This window comes from Archocentrus centrarchus, chromosome 21 (assembly GCF_007364275.1).
Source record: "Archocentrus centrarchus isolate MPI-CPG fArcCen1 chromosome 21, fArcCen1, whole genome shotgun sequence".
Taxonomy (NCBI): domain Eukaryota; kingdom Metazoa; phylum Chordata; class Actinopteri; order Cichliformes; family Cichlidae; genus Archocentrus; species Archocentrus centrarchus.
This window is the reverse complement of record NC_044366.1, coordinates 33,615,449-33,635,543: the sequence shown is the minus strand read 5'-3', so window position 1 is coordinate 33,635,543 and position 20,095 is coordinate 33,615,449. Positions and strand designations below refer to the sequence as shown.

Below are 20,095 nucleotides of genomic sequence, written 5' to 3'. Positions count from 1 at the left end.
ACACATGTTCACATGACATGACTATTATAGAGCCAAGAGAAAAAAAATGGTCTGAAAGGGACTGTCAAGCAGTCTGAAGCCCAAGCTTTTGGTGTGTGCGTGTCTTTCTATATATGTGGTTTGAGGAGCACAATGAGTTGTGTGTGTGTTCGTGTGTGTGTGTAAGTATCTGCAACAGAGCCTTTAAGTTCTGTAAGTTGAAGGTGGGGCCTCCATGGATCAGACTTATTTGTCCAGCACATCCCACAGAGGCTGGATTGGATTGAGATCTGTGGGATGTGCTGGACAGTGTCAACACCTCAAACTTGTGCTCCTCACATCATTCCTGAACCATTTTAGCTTTGTAGCAGGACCCATTATCCTGCTGAAAGAGGCCATAGCCATCAGGGAATACTGTTTCCATGAAAGGGTGTTCATGGTCTGCAGCAATGCTTAGACAGGTGGGATGTGTCACAGTAGCATCCACATGGATGGCAGGACCCGAGGTTTCCCAGCAGAACATTGCCCAAAGCATCGCACTGCCTCTGCCGGGTTGCCTTCTTCCCATTATGCATCCTGGTGCCAGGTGTTCTCCAGGTAGGTGACGCACACGCACCCGGCCATCCACGTGATGTAAAAGAAAATGTGATTCATCAGACCAGCCCACCTTCTTCCATTGCTCCGTGAGCCAGTTCTGATGCTCAGGTGCCCGTTGTTGGCACTTCTGGTGAACAGGGTTCAGCACGGGTACCGTCACTGGCCTGCAGCTATGCAGCCCCATACACAACAAACTGTGATACACTGTGTACTCTGACACCATCCTATCAGAACCAGCATGAACTTTTTTTTTTTTTGCCATTTGGGCTACAGTATGTGTCTAAGGTTTATTTGCCACATGCAGTTGTACACAGTACAGTGCAGTGAAATGTATTTCACTATATATAATTTAGATAATATAAAGTTAATTGATTCCAGCCATCCTCACTCACAAAATGTGTTTGTAATTGTGACTATAGAGAGGATGATAAGTTGAGATGGTCTGAAGCTATTGTAGATCTAAGGTTGTTTAAATCATATGTCAAGTAAAACATGCTGAAAAATATTTCTCCACTTTTACAATATTTAGCCACTAGGGGGAGATGTATCTCAAAAGATTATTGCAGTGCATTTGCACTAAAAGTTAGACAAGCAGTGCAAAGAACCTGGTATTAAACAAATGTTTATTTTCATATAGCCATATAGAAACAGAGTATAAATACAAACAATGTATAGCAACAGAAACTTTACAAAAGAGAAATAATGCAACGCTTTTTATATTATTATTGGTAAATGCACTTCAAATGCAACAGATGTCCAATAAATACGTTTCCTATTATCTACAAAATCAAAGTGTGTGCTGAGAATCTGAATATGTAAGTTTGGCCCAGTGAAGATGACAGATGATGTACTAATGTTTGAAGTAAAAAAAAAAACAAAAAAAACTAAAGTACATAACCCATCTCTGAACCTCCAGGTTCATCCATACATTTATTGACTAACCAGATGTGACTGCTAATTATATTGCGTACTAAGCTATATAGTGAATGTTAAAGAAGTGGATATGTGAAAGCAGTTTTCTTCCTTTCTCTAAGTGCTACAAAATATTCATCTGTGACAACTGCCTGGTGGAAGATGGGAAAGGTTATGGGCCAAAGGAAGATAGCACCAAGGACCAGCTGCAGGGCGGCGTGCATCACTGGCTCGCACACACCTATTAGTAACCATACCCTTGGTGATAGCCGTCCTGATAACCGTGTTCGTATCCATGCTGATGGTAGCCATAGCCACCGTATTCGTCTTCAGGGCAGCGCATACCAAGCGACTGTTGGATGGCCATCTCCTGTCTGCGGAGCTGCATAGAGTCTACCAGGTCATAGATGATGGCCATGGACCACATAGGCGAGGGGTACCAGGACTTAACATTGCCATCCTTTCCCACCAGCAGCATGGAGAAGTATTCTGCGCTGATTTGGAAGTAGTTTCTCATGTCCTTCACAAGGGTAGCTGAGAGCCCTTCACGCTCCACGGTAGCACTCCCTGGATGGACCAGAGATTCCAGTTAGGAACACAGTAAAATTTCATCATAGAGAGAGAGCACAGCCACATTTTCCTCTTGCAGCCTTATTTGACATTTACAGCAACTTGCGACACTGAACAGCTCTAGTTTGTAAAGTCTTGCACAATCCAAACTCACATCTCTGTTTCCCCAGTGAAGTTTTTAGACAGCTGTGACACTGTACTGAAACATTTCTGTTGGACTAGTAAGTGGACCTCTTTACCAAACTGATTAAAGAGGACTAAAGAAACACTGGCATTGCAGTTTTTTTTGTGTGTGTGTGTAACTGACTTGGATCTTGGTTGTAGAGTGCAGGGCTCGATTTCAGACCTGTATAAGGAAAATGTGTACGGTATAAATTAAATTAGTATAAATTAGTATAAATTAAAAATTCTTACCATTGATAGGATAGAGTTCCAAGACTCCGCCCATATCTGGCAACTCCGTGCCAACCAACTTCAGAATGGCGATGTGCCTCAGGCCTGTGTCACCATGGCAACCATTATTGACAAGACATCAGAAAGAGGCAAACATATCTTAGATAACAGCAAGACTTCAACTGAGAACACTATGCCAGCAATGTGCCGACCAACTGTTACTTATCGGTCTCTCTGCTTACTCAGGCTGATCGTTACTGTGGTGGTTTATTTGTTATTGGAACCATCCTAAGCGCTGGTTCTAGGTAAAGGGAAGAGAATGTGATGGTGGTCTGGAAATGCCTGCCAAAAAGCTGTTTCCTCTGAAGCGAGAAAGCCCACATTAAACACAGGAGAACGCTGGCTTCACTTGGTGAGCGCCAAGTGCTGAATACCAGGATCAAACCTCTCAGGCCTTCAGCCCAGTCAGCAGGACAGGCCTTTGTCTGGGGCGGGGAGGGAGGGGGCAGCCGTGGGTACTAACCCAGCCAAGAGCAACACACCAGGGGAAAAAAGTCCCAATAGGACCTAAACTGGACCTGCTGATAAAGCAAGAAATGCTTTTTTCTTCAATCATCTGACTTAACTTAGAGAAAAACTGTGTACACTCATACAGATGGATGGTACCACATCCCACTAAGTTATATTTCACGAGAGGTTTAGAAGCTAGAACAAATGTTATATAATCTGTTAATGTTTTACCAATCAGCAACAAGCTATTAGTAAAAAATATTTTCATCATTGCAAGTTTGTAAAAAAAATACCTGCTAAATCAGAGGGTGCAGTGCATGGCTGTAAATCCTCTCTATCTTTTCATGCTGCTTCTTTCTTGGTACAATCATGATGACTGCTGCAGAACTACAGACTGTATATAAAAGATGGCTATAGCTACATGAAGCCAATGCAGACATGCCTTAAAGTGGACATATCATGCTTTTAAATCCTTCCTTTTCATATGTAAATCATTCACTTGTGGTCTATATACAGTAGAACTGCAATGCTTTGGTCTGACAGACCCCTCGTTTACCCCTGTTCTCAGGTGCGTCTTAGAGCAGCTGGGTTTGGTGCGGTCTGTTTAAATGTGAATGAGACATTTCACGCCCCGCCTCCCCTCCAGGTCGCAGAGCGTTCCCACTCCACTTCGTTCGGCCATTTTTGTAGTTTGATAGCAGCAGTATGATTATCTACCGGCAGAGAAACTTTTTATTCCCAAGTTTATTAAAGATTTCAACAGTGGAAGACTTGTCCATCCACCCTTACATGTTCGAACCAGAGTCTGACCCAGAGCAGGACAATGAAGACGACGAACCCGCAGAAGCACGCCTTCAAATGAATGCATCGCAATGGTGTGTTATTACTGTATTTACACCCTCTCCATCCATAACAACTACCTACAATATGGAACGTAATTTAACTATAGTGTCCATACACTGGGAACTACTATTTAACACCCACAACAGGATACTCACTCGCTGTACACAATTAAAGATGTGCAATAATTTGATTAAGTATATTTTACTTGGACTACTAAATCGCTGCAAGGGAACAAAAAAGGCAGGTCACAAAATTGGTTAGCCGAAAGTCCACGATCTTGTTTAGCAGTTCCACAGCAAATACTGTGATGTAATAGACAGGAAACCATAATAGGGAATAGAGAAAAATGAACAGACTGAAAAATATGACCCAAAAAGAATATAAAGATATCTACGCAGCACCAAAAGAGAATACATTTAAATTTTCTGCACTCCCAGAGTACACAAAAAAGTTTATGTAAGGGCTAAAAATAGTGGATTTTGCATGATATGTCCCCTTTAAACCTGCATTCTTTGTAAGGGCCAGCAAAGTTTCTTTGTCGTCTTGTTTACTGATGCAATGCATAACTGCAGATGTGATGGCTTGCGGTGTAGCATTTCAGTTACGCAGTTGCAAATGTTAATAAATTGGCTTTTTTTTTTTTTTTTTTTTACAATAATAAGCTTTTGAAGTGGTCACTTACACCATTTAAGCTTCAGAAAATTTTCCTATTACAAAGTGTAGTTAGTCAAGTCTAAGCAAGCTTATTAAATTCTGATTAATCATTTCTTCCTGAACCATAATAAGCATCAAGAGTGCAAAAGTCAATCTCATGAATGTGAAATACATTTAAATGTTTTTTCCACACTACGAGGGAGCAGAGCTAACAAAAGTCTGAACGGAGCCAGGAAGAAATGTCCGAAATCTTGAACTCGTGTAAACAAGACTGTAGCACGAGGTTCATCTTGGGTAGAGAGTCCTGCTGACAGCATTTATTTGGTTTCACTGAAAGTATAGTTCACCGTGGGCTATTTAAAGTTTACATTTATCTTCCATAAACCTGTCAAACATGTCAGGTTGTTGAGATTTGCTAAGTTGAGATAAATGCCTCTTTTTGAGATGTGCAGTAATAACTTTCAAGTAACTGTGGAAAAGCTGACTAACTGGCCGGCTGAAACGGCCCCTGCCACGGGAGGAAAAATGCTTACAGTACAGTTCTTTGCCAGTTTTGTCATCTGGAATCCTTCTGCACATCCGCTGGTGCACACGCATTAACACACACACATAGTGCTCACACACATAAATATACACACAATATCTAGGGAGTTGCAGTAAACAAAAAACATTCCTTGCAATCTGCTTCTTCAATTGATTTACATATTCATGAACTGACTATTACTTTGGCAAGCAGAGTCAGGACACGGGCCTGAGTGAAGAGAGAGTCAGCATGAAGTAAACATCTTATCAATTATCACAGGGATGTTTCGCCCTGTGCTCACTTTAATAAAAGTGAAGCTTTGTACTTTCTGGCTTGCAGGAACAGGAGGTTGAGTGGGCTGTCTGCCAATCAGAAGGTCAGGGGTTCGATTCCTAGCTACTCTAGTCTGCACGGGCAGGATCCTGAATCCCAAGTTTCCCCTGATGCATCCGCAGGAGTGTGAGTGCGTGATTAGGTGAATGAGGCTTGTAGTGAAAAGTGCTTCGAGTGCTCAGAGTAGAAAAGCACTTTAAAAGTTTACTATTTAGGAAGAGTGAGCATGAGATAAAGCAAATAAAAATCCAGTGGGAACTACTTTTACTTAAGAACACATGACTAAGTCAGGGTTTCTCAAAACTTCAATGATCAAATGTAAATTTAAGGAGCCAGCATACGCTTGAAGACCTCACAGAAAAAAAAAAATGTCATCAAGAACTTACAGTAAAGTTGTCTGACAAATCAGATTTAACATTTCAAATCTTCAGCTGTATGTAGGCTCCTGTATGGATTTGATGAATTATGAGCCAGTCAAATGAAAAAAAGAGGCCACATTTTACTTCAATTTATAAAACATGTAAGCAGAGTTTGCATTTCCCTTTTTAAATCTTTCCAAAGGATGAACCTGATGCTTTGTCTTTAGGTTTTCTGTCTGGATGGATGACGCTGCTGCAACACTGCATGAGCCTTTTTTACAGGCTAAAGAGAACAGTGCACAACAACTGTTACACTGACACTGAGGTACAGCTTGACCCTTTATGATTAATTAGAATAGCGAGTGCAGTAATAAGTAGCAATAATGGATCATATGCATGTGAAAGGGTTTGGTCTGTACTGGTTGATCCTGCACGGAGGTACCTGTGGTTAACCTCAGCTTTATGGACCTTCACAGCATCTTTTAGCTCACTGATTTTCCAGCCTTCAACTTTGTTTCTTATAGATTTGCTTTTGGTTGCAGCAGGCAGCAGTGTTTGGAGAAAAAACCTACACCACCCACGCAGCACCAAACAGCACAGACTCAATTAGGAGACTGGATAGTGAACATAGTTGAGCTTTTAGCAAGTGAACTGGCCTCCGACAAGTGAAAATGGTTTAATTCTGGTGACTCACCCAGATTGCAGGCTTGGCTGTTCAGGGCGTAGAGCTGCTGCTGATAGGCCCACTCCTCGTCGCTGGGAGCGGAGATGATGAACAGGCGACGTCTCCATCGGAACCTGCAATCAAAGAAAATTTGAGCCTGGATTTAAGTGGCACTTTGGTCACGCAGTGAGAGCTCTGTACCAAGACAAGGAGTTTGTGCTTGTGTGTTACATATCCCCCCCCATTACTGCCAGAGGGTGACAACCCCGAATTATGGTCAAAAACCTGCCAGAGCGCTGCGCTGTGTTCGGGGGGTGGAATTCAGGTCTCTATGGCAACAAAAGACAGCCTGTCTGCTTTAGACGTCTCAGGGAAAAAAAAATGTGACTGAAATGATTCAGCCTTGAGGAATGGCAGGGGGTTTTGTTACTTTTACTCTTCATGGAACACAGGCTGCTGCAGTCTGCCAAAGGCTGCGCAGAATTATTTAATTGTGGTCCAGCTGACTGCAGAGCAAAGCAGCTGATATCTGACTGAAGTGGACACAGCGTGATGGGACCACCCAGTAATTCTAACTACACCCAGTAATTCTAACTACATAGATCCTGGGGGGCTCCACCTATACAGGAAGGCAAGGCCCCTCCTGTATAGGTGGCAAACCATTTCTGCTATGGGCGAGGGTATGGGGGGGTGTGTGTCCTGTATGATTTGTGCATATTATTTTTAAGCTAAAAGCTGCAATGCATGATGCTATGTTGGCTCTATCGATCTTTAGTATACAGGCTTTATCACCTGAGCTCACGGGCTGATCTCAGTGATGTGGCAGAATGTCAGCAAATTCCCACTGGTGGTTTCTAAAATCATTTTCTCAGACAAGAAGGCTTTAATGTTTGTACATCTACATACTTTTGCCCATGCAGTGTATTCCAACAGGAAACGTTACCTGGAGAGGAAGTTTTCCAAAGATCTGGGCTTGTCCTCTTTCTTGCAGAACACCCCATCTCTCTTCTGCTGCTCCATCTCTCGGATTCGGGAGGAGAAGGTGTCGATGTTCTCAAATACAGCCTTCATGGCAATGGGAACCTCGTAGGATTGCTGAAAAAGCAGTCACAATCACCCAAAGGTTGAGTTTGAGGTGAAGCCACAGAGTAAATAAATCAAAATCTCTGTTGACAAAAAAAACCCAAACCAAAAAAAAAAAAAATTATATTGAAATAGAAATTGAAATAGAAATCCGCAGCATGAAACAATGGCAAAACTCCTTCCAAGAAAGTGATTATATGAAGTTTGAGCATGTTAGTAAATGTGGTGCGGCCTTTGCCGCATCCCAACCATTCTTTATAACAACTTCTGGGAAGCAGCATAAAGCACGTCGCTCAAGCAAAACCAAGCGTCATTTAATCCATTTAATCCTAACAGGTCACAGCATGAACATCAGAAACATGCATGAAAATGTAACACACTTTCACACCTTCCTCAGGATATGTTGAAGTTGCTGTTCTTTCACACCTTTCCCTCCGCTGCGCTCTCTGGCCTTTTTCTGTCTCATGCACACACCCACATCCTTGTACACTCACAGACTGCTCTGTCTCCGCTGCTGACAGCAGAGGATGTGAACACTGGCCTCTTTGATGAATCTGTCCGAAAACAGCCCCGTGATTTATCCTGGCCCATGCACACACACACACTCCTATACACAGATGTTGAGCAAATGTCATGTTGTGTGAATTAAAACAGTGTTTTAGTGAAAACACCATGTTAGCAATATGAGGACAGAGAGAGAAAATGGAAGTGTAGGCAGACGAGTTGTGAATCCGTGAATACTGGGAGAGGACCAGCAGCGGTGCTATGAATCAAGGAGAAAGGCTGTTTAAAAGTATTAGTCAGGATTATGTAAAAAGGGCAAATACTTTATGTTTTGAGGAAAAGTATTAATCAAATCCTCGGTCTTAAAATACTGCAGCATATTTAAAAGGTCTTTCACAATTCAGGGACTGAACCCTTTAAGGATACGTCCCAGGAAGGGAGGACCTTTAGCACAGTTTATAATGCCAGCTTGGTGAATACACTGCAAAATAACTGGCTTGTCCAAAAATGCTATAAATTGGTTTTCAAATTACTTGTCAGCTAGAACGCTTTGCTGGCTCTTCTTCCTTGTTTCTTCTAGTATCCAAAGGTGTGCCCCAAGGTTTCATATTAGGACCACTGCTTATCTCATATACTATAATGATCATAGCATATTATGTATGTCTTTATGTTCCCCTTTTCCTTCTAAACAAGTGGACCAATCTTGATGAAACTTTGCATAAACATTGCCTAGGGCACTCTGAGTGCCAAAAATCTATATGGAGTATACAAATACAAATCCCACAATCATATACATTTGACAGTTCAGTTGAGCACCAAATGGAAGGCCAAAAATGTGCCTGAATGTGGTGCATTTAGGGGACATCTTAAAATTGTAGATCCAAAAACACAATGCGGATCGCATGCTCCCCAAATTTGCACTGCACTAATTTAAGTGTTCAACAAGGCATGTGATCTCCAAACCTCAGCCATTCTATTATAACATGGGACTGGCCATCACACGCTAGCTACTTCTGGCTGCCCTGTTATTCACAAGGGGTCACCACAGCAGGTACCGCCAAATGTTTGATTTGGCAGATTTTTAAACCAGATGCTCTTCCTGATGCCACTCCCAAGGGATTATGTCTCCTCCTGGGACTGAAGCAGGGATCTTTCACTTGTTAGGCAAATGTGCAAACCACTATACTACAGGGCCACAGCCTTCACATGCTGCTATTATACTGTTTAGAAAGAGTAAGTCCCTACCTTGACTCTCATGTCAGTGTCTGTCAGGACCATGTAGAACTCCTCGTATGTCATGCCAAACTCTTTCCTCAGCTCTGTGATCAGATCCTGGTTCACCAGGTCCTCCTGACGAAGACCCCTCATAGGCTTGTCATTGTCTGGAGAAAGGAAAACATATTAGTCAGATTCAACGAGATAATATTTGTTAATATTTCCCATCCATCCATCCATCCATTTTCTTCCGCTTATCCGGGGTCGGGTCGCGGGGGCAGAAGCCTAAGCAGAGAAGCCCAGGCTTCCCTTTCCCCAGCCACCTCCTCCAGCTCATCCGGAGGGACCCCAAGGCGTTCCCAGGCCAGCCGAGAAACATAATCTCTCCAGCGTGTCCTGGGTCCACCACGGGGCCTCTTCCCGGTGGGACATGCCCGGAACACCATGTTAATATTTCCCCTTAAAAGTAAATCAACTAACTGTTAAAATTCATAGGAACATTGCACTGATAATGTGCTCCAAAAGTCCAAATAAAAAGTCCAAAGTGCTGTTAACTCAGGGAACAAGTGTGTGAAGTTTGATGGGTCCAGAAGGGTTGGATGTCTAATGGAGCCGGTGTTTATGCAGACCAAAGCCTTTACTCATCGCTCCATCCGTGTGTGTGTGTGTGTGTGTGTGTATGAAATACAGACCACAAAACAGTGTGTTCTTGGTGGTTGGTTCGCCCACTCTGCTGTGTAATGTGTATGAGCAATCAAATCAGGAAACCCCCAGTCCATGCAGGAGGCAGAGGACACAGACTGTACACACAGATACATACACTAAACGCTCTCAGATGGGTTCTATATATATAACACATACGCATGGCCAACCAGCCTGAAACCCAAACATGAAGTCACAGTAATCAGAGGGGAGGGGCAGACCAGAAAGGACCGGCTGTTTGCACGTGTTCACACACGTGTTTCCATCACTTCAGAGGACATTAGACTAACTTTCTTAAGGCTACTTCACGTTACTATCTCTTACATTAACTTTAACCTAAGCTTAAACCAAGCCTTCATGATTAAAATAAATGAGGACCACGGCAAGAGTAACAGAAGTATGTGTGAGTGGAACAAAAGCGGAACTGAGTCCAACCACGGATGGTGTTACCTCGACCCCTCCGGATAAAACCTCGTTGCTGCATCGAGTGTCAGACTTATAAAGCTTAACAAAGTGAAGTTAACACACATCGACCACAGCCTCTGGTTTGAGACGGCTATAAAATGACTCAAAATAGAAGCCAAGCACAAATGACGCAGCACACCTCATAAAAACAAGCAGCGGTTTTGTTACTTTTGAACAAGTAGCTTTTCAAGCACTGTTCTAAGTGCATTTGCTGTGCATGTGGGTGTGATGCATTAACTATCTCCAGCTTACACATCAGCTCCAGAGGAGATGATACACAGGGAAGGTATGCACTCTGGCTTTCTCTCCCAATACATGTTATACAGACTTCTGTAATTCATATCTGCTGAACTCATCGCGTTTTGTATTAGAAGCCCAAGGTATTCCTACTGCTAGCTAAAAAATACAGTATTGTTACTAAAATAAACATTATGACACGATGGTAAATGAGCAGAATCTAAGGTCACAGGATTCAGCAGTCAGCACTGTTTAGTGTCACTTGCACAGGGAAGCACAAAACACTGTGGCTTTGGCAGTTGTGTACATTCTGAATGTTTTTGCTGGAGCAGAGATCTCTGCTGAAAACATTTAGTTTGACATAATGTGAGGAAGGTAAAACAAGGACAGGACAGCAGACGTGGCAGGAGACACTGTTCCTCGCCTCAATCTCAGTATGGACAGCACTCACAAAATATCATTTCCCCTGAACAGGCTGTAGTTTCAATAGCAATAGTAGAAAAATCTCAGCGTTCACAATAACTAAGCTTAAGAAACAACAACAACAACAACAACAAAAAACTGAAGCGAACATCTACTGAAATGCTAAAATTATGCAAGATATTTTATAGTGGTGGGGCGAGAACAAATGGAGTGATGTGGTGGACACTGACTCCCATCACTGTTTTGTTACAATAGTATATTAATGCACAAAGTGGGCTGATGCTTCAGAAACAGTGTCTGACCAAGGAACTTCATCTGGATGGGATTAGCTTGGCCGCTAACACCACTGTGAGGAATCTTGGAGTCATGTCAAGCACATTAAGCAAATATACTGCTCAAAAAAATAAAAAAATAAATAAATAAGGGAATGTTTCTTAATCAGAGTTTAGCATGAAGTCACTTAAACCACTGGGATATAGATCTGGTCAGTTAATTATCAGAGGGGGTTGTTAATCAGTTTCAGCTGATTTGGTGTTCATGAAATTAACAGGTGCACTAGAGGGGCAACAATGAGTCAACCCCCCAAAACAGGAATGTTTTTACAGGTGAAGGCCACTGACCTTTTTCCCTCCTCACCTTTTCTGACTGTTTTTTCACTAGTTTTGCATTTGGCTAGGGTCAGTGTCACCCTACAGAGGTTGTACAGGTAGCCCAACTCCTCTGTCTCCCAGCACAGTCTCAGGAGCATGGAGGAGATTCCAGGAGAGGAAGTTACTCTAGGAGAACCAGACAGGGCCATAGAAGGTCCTTAATCCATCAGCAGGACCGGTATCTACTCCTTTGTGCAAGGAGGAACGGGATAAGCACTGCCAGAGCTACAAAATGACCTCCAGCAGCCGCTCGTGTGAATGTCTCTGACCAAACAATCAGAAACAGAAACAGCCCTGTGCTCACTGCCCGGCACTGGGCCATTCTATTGCCATAGAATACCAGAATTGGCAGCTCCACCGCTGGCACCCTGTGCTTCTCACAGGTGAGAGCAGATTCACCATGAGCACATGTGACAGACATGAAAGGGTCTGGAGAACCCGTGGAGAACGCTATGCTGTCTGTAACATCATTCAGCACGACCAGTTTGCTGGTGGGTCAGTGAGGGTCTGGGGAGGCATATCCATGGAGGGAGCCACAGACCTCTACAGACTAGACAACGGCACCCTGACTGCCATTAGGTATCAGGGTGAAATCCTTGGACCCACTGTGAGACACTACGCTGGTGCAGTGGGTCTTGGGTTCCTCCTGGTGCACAACAATGTCTGGCCTCATGTGGTGAGGGTATGCAGGTAGTTCCTGGAGGATGAAGGAACTGATACCATTGACTGGCCCCCAGGCTCACCTGACCTAAATCCAACAGAACACCTCTGAGACATTGTGTTTCAGTCCATCTGATGCTGCCAGGTTGCACCTCAGACTGTCCAGGAGCTCAGTGATGCCCTGGCCCAGATCTGGAAGGAGATCCTAGAGGACATCATCTGCTGTCTCATTAGGAGCCCCAACCTTGTCAGGCATGCATAAGAGCATGTGGGGGGCATGCAAACTACTGAGGACCATTTTTAGTTGCTGCAATGAAATTTCAGCTTGCTGTGTCTGAATTCAGCCTCTGTAGGTTGATAATTTTCATTTCCATCAAACCTTCCATTACTAACACATTACCCAGCCCATATCAGTGCAGATATCCAGCACGATTTTTTCCCATTGAGATCTGATGAGGTTTCAGAGTGTTCCTTTAATTTATTTGAGCAGTGTATATAGGACTGCCTTCTTTCATCTGTACAATATTGCCATAATTAGAAACATCCTGTCTCAGATGGATTATCAGGTTCTTCTGAAAGCTCCCTGAAAAGCCTTCAACTGATCTAAAATGTACTGATGGGGATTCGAGAGACTGATCTGATTTCTTCCATACTGACTTCTCCTCATTGGATCCTTGCTAAATCCAGAATTGAATTTAAAGTCTCCTGTGGAACCAGCCGCCAGCTTGAGTTCAGGAGAAAGACACCCTCTTTGTTTTTAAAATTCGGCTTCAAACTTTACTTTTTGATAAAGCTTGTAGTTAGGGTTGGATCAGGTAACCCTGAATCATCCCTCAGTTACGCTGCTGTGGGCTCAGGCTGCCGGGGGATTCTGCATAATGCAATGAGCTTTGCTTCTCCACTCACCTCTTGCCACAACTGTTCCATTTATACACCTCTAACATTTGTCTTCTCTGTTCTGTAGGTTGTGTTTTGTCCTTGTTCTCTTCTCTCTCTCCTCACTTCCTGACTGGCCACAGCAGATAGCTGCCACACACCGAGCCTGGTTGTGCCAGAGATCGTTTCTTATTAAGAAAGGCAGTTCTTCCTTCCCACTGTCACCAAATGTTTGCTTACAGGCTATCTGATCATTTGTGAATTGGTACTATAGAGATTAAACTGGACTAACTGCTTTGATGTTTTTCTTCCGTGTAGTGCACAGAAGCAGTGCTTGCTGTCGTGTTTTCCTCACATTAAATCTGAGTGCTCTTTTTCCTCCGCAAAGAAGAGAAAACCAGCAGCTCTTAAAATTAGCAGGGAAAGCATTTAGCTGGATCTACGATCATTTTCAGTTATCCTCAAAAACATTTACTGTCAGTGAAAACATGACTTAGTTAAAGAATTACAGCCTTTTGTTGGTTAACTGAAGTGTTTTGCTGCATGTCAGAGCTGTTGTGGGAAGTCCATCTTCAGTGCTGGGAACTTCAGAAATGTTTTACTGTTTCACCATGTTGCAACTGAGAAACGCTGAATGTCTGGAAAACATCTGCTCCAAATTGAGATCCACGTGAACTATTCAAAAAAGGTGCAGCAGCTGAAAGACTAGCTACAGTTCATCATGGCCTATTCTATGCCACAACAAGAAACAAAGAAAACTTACTGAACCATCTCATACCACTGTATATGAACTGTATGTGGGACTACTTACCTATCTGATAGTGGTCAATTTTCATGGTGGAGTTGGTCAAAGAGCCAAAAATAGTAATGATAGAGACCTTCCTGATGGCCATTTCACACACAGACTCCAGGTACTCATCCCTCTGCTGAACATACATGCTGTTCTCCTCACTGGGGGATGTAATCAGCTGCAGGAAGGGAGGGAGTGGAAATATGGAGGTTAGAATATCCTGGATATGCAGTGAAACACACATACACACACACATACAGTGCGCTGCGGAGGTGATGTTTACATTAACCTGCAGGCGGAGGATGGGGCATATTTTCCCAGCCTGTTCACAGCACTGCTGCGATAAGAATCTATACTGGCTGCAAAACAGAGCCGCTCAGTCTGTTAGCACACATAGCTGGATGATGGTCGTGTTACCTACCACTGCATTATAAAGAAGTGGCACCGTACACAACTGAATGATTTCCTATCACGGGGCACAGAGGTGCTTTTTTTTTTTGTTGACTAGCAAAAAATGAATCAACAGAAAATTATTTGTCCAGATGTGATGAGTGTTCATAATGTTTCAGCACCCTGTCATGGAAAACAAGCTCTTTCCTCATTGGAGCTGCACCAGCTGTAGATCATTTCCTCCTGCTGTGAAAGAAAAGGTCCAGTGATTCAAAATGGTGCAGTGCTGAGCCTCACAACTCAACAACTATGAAGTCAGTCAAAACTGGAAAAGAGCTAAACTAAAAAGACTAAAACTTATCTCGTGTATAATGAGTCTGGCAGGCATTTCTGTTGGATCACCACTGACTGTGTCTTTTTTTTTCTCTTATAACTTCAGCCACTACTGATGCTAATATGCTTCTATAAATAAACTGTTTGAGATTTGGGGAATTGTGCTTATTTGCTTTCTAGAGACAGATGAAGAGATCAATGACAAATATGAAGCTACAGAAACTGAACAAGCATTTAAGCCAAAATGTCAAACTGCTCCTTTAAAACCTGTCCTCACATTTAACTGTGGCGCTCTGAGTACTGACATTTCCATCTGGCCAAGACCTGAAACCTGGAGTTTTGCCAGGAGAAAGAGGTATTGAGCATCTTATGAACTGTGAATATTACGTCATGCTCTCACCAGCAGCCGCCTCCTGCTCTCAAAGTAATCCAGAAAGGAGGAAAGTCGGCTCTTTGGTAGGGGCGTTGGCTTCTTAGTGGGCTTTGTGTAGTCCTCTTTGTCCGGGTACTTTGACACCTTCTTTCCATTTTTTTTCCCGCCCATCTTTCCCTCCTTCCCTGGCTTTCCTCCTCTCCTCTCGGTTTTCTTGCCGGCCTTGTCACTCTTTTTCTTCTTCTTGTCGTGCTTATCGTGCTTGCCCTTCCTGATAGGAGTGTTAGGGGTGGTGGTTTCCAGCTCTTCCTCTGCTGTTGGCTTGCTAGGCTCATATTTATCTTCATACTCATTAGTCAACACCTGCACACAAAAGCAGATGTTATTTTTCATTTTCATTACTCATTAAAACACCACGACAATGATTTGGTCTTGAGTCAGTGTCTTAGTTAGCTTTGTTAGCTTTGTGCACACAGAAAGTGTTACTTTGGCTGTTAAACACCTTTTTCGTGTGAAAACTGTAAAGCCATAAAAATAATCTAAAGGAAGTGCACTGCACAGGTGACATATTGGCTAATTAGCTCATCCATATCATCATCTATAAATCTATGTAACTTATGTTTTTAGTACCAATATACAGCATGTATTAGTATTCCATATACAGCATGAATCTCATAAATTACCTTCTCTCCGCTGTTCTTCTTCTTGGTGGGCTTGGTCTTTGAGAGTTTATGAGTGGCGGGTAGCTTGCGGCTGTGCGGATCTCTGTGGTCCTTGTCCGTGCGGTTATCTCCGGCTGGGGTGGTTTTCGCGGGGTACCGTTCCCTCTCTCTGCGGCTGTAGTAGGGATCAGCAGTAGTTCTTGGCGGTGGGAGCCACAGGGCTGTGGTGTGAGCTCTGGTCGGTTTCTGGGTGGTACTGGTGGTGGTGGGCCTTTTTGTGGTGGTGGTTCTTCTGGTGGTGGTAGTGGTTGGTTTTATGGTTGTTGTTGTAGCTTTGGTTGTGGTGGTTGTCGCTCTGGTTGTGGTAGTGGTCGTAGTGGTAGTCGTGGGCTGGGTTGTGGTTGTGGTAGTTGTGGTTGGTTGTGTAGTTGTTGTGGTGGTTGTGGTTGTTGTTGTTGTTGAGGGCTTTCTTGGGATTTTTTTCTGTGGTTTTCTTAGCACAGGCGTGTCCGGAGCTGGTCCCCAAATACACAAACACAGATCAGAGGTAAAGGTAATTTTATATTCATCTGCCAAAAATAATTTGAATATTGAAACTGTTTGTTATAACACGCATCATCCGTGTCTGTGTTTCTGAATACAGCTGCATCCTGTAAATGCTAATGTCGCTGAGGGAAAATATATGAACAGGCAACCACTGCAGATTTTTCCAGTATTTTCTTCTCTGGTTTAAATCGTGAATTTAATACTGTCGTGGGGATTCTTTCAATTATTTGGTGAGGTGTGTTTAAGAGACTAAGAATAGGTTTAAGGTTTAGTTGGCAATATGCCACCATGACAAAGGCTCTTTAAGCAAGTTAACTGACATAATAATAAAGTATCATGAACAGCTGATAGTGTTATGTGGTAAAACTTCTATTCTGCACAGCACAGTATGCTAAAGGTTTTTACATTTTTCAGTCTAGCTGCCTGCATTTCACTGTATTTTATGAATGTACAGATTGCTGCATCTAGTAGATCAGTTCACAAAAATAAATGACCTCTTGGTTTATTTTCATTTTGGTTTAGTCATGCAGAGTTTTTTGGTTTTTTTTCACTCAGATTTTTAAAAGTCTGCCTCTGGGATCTGGGATTACATTTAAATCCATTTAAAAAATATAATCCGTCAACCTCGCTTCCCAAAAACCAACTCTACTTAAATCTGAATAATTCACACACAAAAAAAAGCAACATTATCAGCATTTCTTAGGAACTAATTTCTTCTGAACAAGAGGCCCTCTGAAAACAGCTGTCAGCATGGATTATACCGAGTTGCACTATTAGCATTATCCAAACTGCTCTAGACTACTAGAGATGAAGGCTGGGCGAGTGAAAACCATTCTGCACGGCTGGATACCTGTGAGAAAGGTCCAGTGTCAATTTTGGCGGCTCCCTTACTGTCCAAGGGGTCGCCACAGCGGATGAATCCACACATTTTACAATGGATGCCCATCCTGGTGCAACCATCCAATTTATCCAGGCTGGGGACTGGCACTAAGAGTATACCAGCTTGTGAGCCCCTAAGGCTGGGTTTGCGTCTCCTCCTGGTCTCAAACCGTGGAGCTTTCATGAGGCAAATGTGTTAACCACTACACCACAGAGGCACTAGAAAGTTCCAGTGTTTATTAAAAAGGTTAAAAACTGAAACGTGTGGCTTTTCCTGCTATAAAAACAATCATGTTAAAAATGTTTGAAGCATAACCATTCTCACCTGCGAGTGTGCCTTCTTCCACCTGTCCTTCCACACCTGCTCCTTTACACTTCTGGACGAAGCCTTTCTGACGAAGCTTCTCCAGCTTCCTCATGGGTGACTGGTCAATGACCTCATACATGGCCTCCAGCCTCACCGGGTAGGGGTATCTCTCTTCCACCTGCAGGGTTTTCTTCAGCAGCACCATTCCAAATTTGCCTACAGATCAACACGTTACTGGATTAAGCCTGTGATGATGTTTGGACCCATGTCGAGCTGAGTCACAGATTTGTGCTGTCTCCTTCCTTACCTTTCTCTAGTTTTAGGAAGCTCATTAATCTGGGGATGAGGGCAGTATCCAGTGGCTCCTCCATCACTTTCCCCTCTTGTGTAATCCTCCGCACCTTGCCCCCCATCTCTCCTTCCTGATGAAACATGACTATCTGGTGGACGTGTCTCTCTGCCAGCTCGCAGTAGACATCTGGCTTCAGAAGTGACATCATCAGTCGGTAGTAGCCGTCTGAATCATGGGGCGCCGAGATGACAAGGACCCGGTTTTTCCCTGCGAAACTGGCCAGCAGATTTGGTGACCCGGCACTGCTGGGCATCCGGGTGACTCTGGCTCTCGCTCCTGGAGTGCCCTCATCTTGCAGCATGGCCACCTGACGGCGTAAGCCAATCTGTCCGCGCACCCCTCTCCTTTGGCCTCCTGCTCTCTTGCTCTCCAAGGTTTCCGACCTGGTAAGCGGGATACCCTGGTCAGACTGTACATCTTCTGCTTTCGTGGAGCTGTGCACCGAGATTGCCGAACCATATCCAGGACGCAAACCTCTGAGGGGCTTCCTGGCCGTTGCGCCCTGCTGGATACGCCGAATTACGCATCGGCGCTTGAGGTGAGTCTGTTTGTCGGCTTGGGTCCAGGTAAGCATATATATCAGAGCTAAACTGAGAACAAAAACCCTCATTGTGATGTGTCAATAAAGTAGGCTAAACACTTACTGCGGTAAATACAAAGATCCAGCGGTGGATCCTTGATCCTGTGCGTCTTTAGCGCATCTGAGGTTGACAATCAATTAATTCCAGAAGCAGCGGGATCGGCACATAATCTGCCAACGACCACTTTCAGAGCATGACCTCTACTGAACAAATCCACTTTACTCTCTGCTTTTAATCTGACAGCGCGAATACGAGAGGACTTTATAGCGCATAAACAGATCTACAACTTCATCTCAGCAGCACTTCCGTTTCCAACTTACAGAACACAAGCTCGGGAGTGTAGATCATCGCGGTTATAACATCCAGAACTGGTGTAGAAGAGTTCCTCTCCACCGAAAACAATCAATGATGACCTGGAGTGAAAAGTTTAGGACCACGTCACATCTCGAAAATGTAAAATTGGTTTACGCCCCAATGACTTGTTAACTAATCAAAATATTCTTCGGGCGCTGTTCATTTCCAGCGAAACTTAACACAGCCTTCTGGGTGCAGAAATGGGGAAGATCCCTCAAAATGCAACAAAATGAGTCTGAGCGTCGCTAGAAACCTGCGCTGCAACTGTGCGGGGAAACGCGACTGTGTCTCTTCCCAGGTTCCCCTTTGGCAAATCGGAGCTCTAGAGGCTTTCCCAGAAATGTCCACACAGACCTCAGCCTCCGGACTCTTGGCGACGCAAAGTCAGACCCTGCCCCGGGACGCTGGGCTGCCAGTTCACTCCGCAACACCCCTTTCACCATAAAGTTCCTTGCAGGAAACTGGTCGGACTGAGCTGGGCTGCACGGAAACACGTTAAGTAGTTCAGGAAAATAAAAATAAAATAAAAAAAAGAAAGAATGAAAGTTTACTCCCTGCTGGCCAGTTCACCGGGAAGAGAAATGACCATAATCAGATACAGTGTCATGTTCCCCCGTAAAGGCAAAAGAGGAACGCCCCCAAATTCGATTCCTTTCTACCATCATATGTGAAAAATGATTTACGGACACAAATGATTTACAGGCTGACCGTCTGTTCAATCTTACCCTAAATATTATTGTGAGAAAAGGAGCAAAAAGACAAATGATTAATATAGAAACATGTTTATTTCCAAAACAACACAACTGCAGTGACCATCTTTGTTCTTTTATGATGGCTTTCTAGCCCAAAATCAGTTTTTCTCCATTTCCTCTATGAAAGTTTCCTAGGTTGGCTTGTAATTAAGGCCTAAGTAAAGAAAAGAAAACCGCTAAGTCTAAGCCACATCCACTCTCACTCCAAAGGCAAAACACAACCTCAGCATATAGCTGCTTTTTAAACAAATTGGGATAGTTTCCACATTTCTCTACAGACAGAAAATAATGCAATGCAATAACCACTTCTTATATTTGTGGAATGGTTTCATTACTTATCTTCATCTTTCTGCCAGTGATGTTTGTCAGTGCTGAGATGCAACATCAGATCTGAAGCAGCTGGGACTCACGGAAACTCATGCTTGTCATTTAGACAAATAAGGCCAAAGCAATCGGCAAACAAGAACCAGTTTATCCCATTTCCTGTCAATGTGACTGTGCTTCATGGAGAAAAAAAATCACCACATGACTCTTTTTTTGTGCCTCAAAATCTCCCAAACCAACAAGAAAATGCCTGGTTTTTATTTACATCAGCACTGGGGATGCTGCTTAGAGTGACATGCA

The 20,095-nt window shown here is 43.4% G+C and overlaps 1 protein-coding gene across 2 annotated transcripts; it reads right to left on the bottom strand.

The window, feature by feature from the left end:
- Positions 1-1,216: 1,216 nt before the first annotated feature.
- Positions 1,217-19,276, bottom strand: ccdc80 (coiled-coil domain containing 80). Of its 2 annotated transcripts, XM_030759002.1 has the most exons (11): positions 17,740-19,276; positions 17,451-17,648; positions 15,722-16,215; positions 15,066-15,401; positions 13,964-14,120; positions 9,170-9,306; positions 7,281-7,432; positions 6,368-6,471; positions 2,473-2,556; positions 2,366-2,404; positions 1,217-2,055 (listed from the first exon to the last, which is right to left on the bottom strand). In XM_030759002.1, exons 1-11 carry the CDS (start codon positions 18,392-18,394, stop codon positions 1,733-1,735), a joined length of 2,679 nt encoding a protein of 892 aa, XP_030614862.1. In that variant the 5' UTR covers positions 18,395-19,276; the 3' UTR covers positions 1,217-1,732. The 2 variants fall into 2 exon arrangements, with proteins under 2 accessions (XP_030614862.1, XP_030614863.1); XM_030759003.1 differs by lacking the exon at positions 2,366-2,404 and having other exon boundaries at positions 1,733-2,055; positions 17,740-18,394.
- Between the last annotated feature and the right edge of the window lie 819 nt (positions 19,277-20,095).

Excerpts from the sequence above, each read along its gene's own strand:
- ccdc80 (XM_030759002.1), bottom strand. The coding sequence starts at position 18,394 with ATGAGGGTTTTTGTTCTCAGTTTAGCTCTGATATATATGCTTACCTGG. Across the intron at positions 16,216-17,450 it reads GGAAGAAGGCACACTCGCAG|CTCCGGACACGCCTGTGCTA; the intron begins GTGAGAATGGTT and ends TTTGGGGACCAG. Across the intron at positions 9,307-13,963 it reads AATTGACCACTATCAGATAG|ACAATGACAAGCCTATGAGG; the intron begins GTAAGTAGTCCC and ends TCCTTTCTCCAG.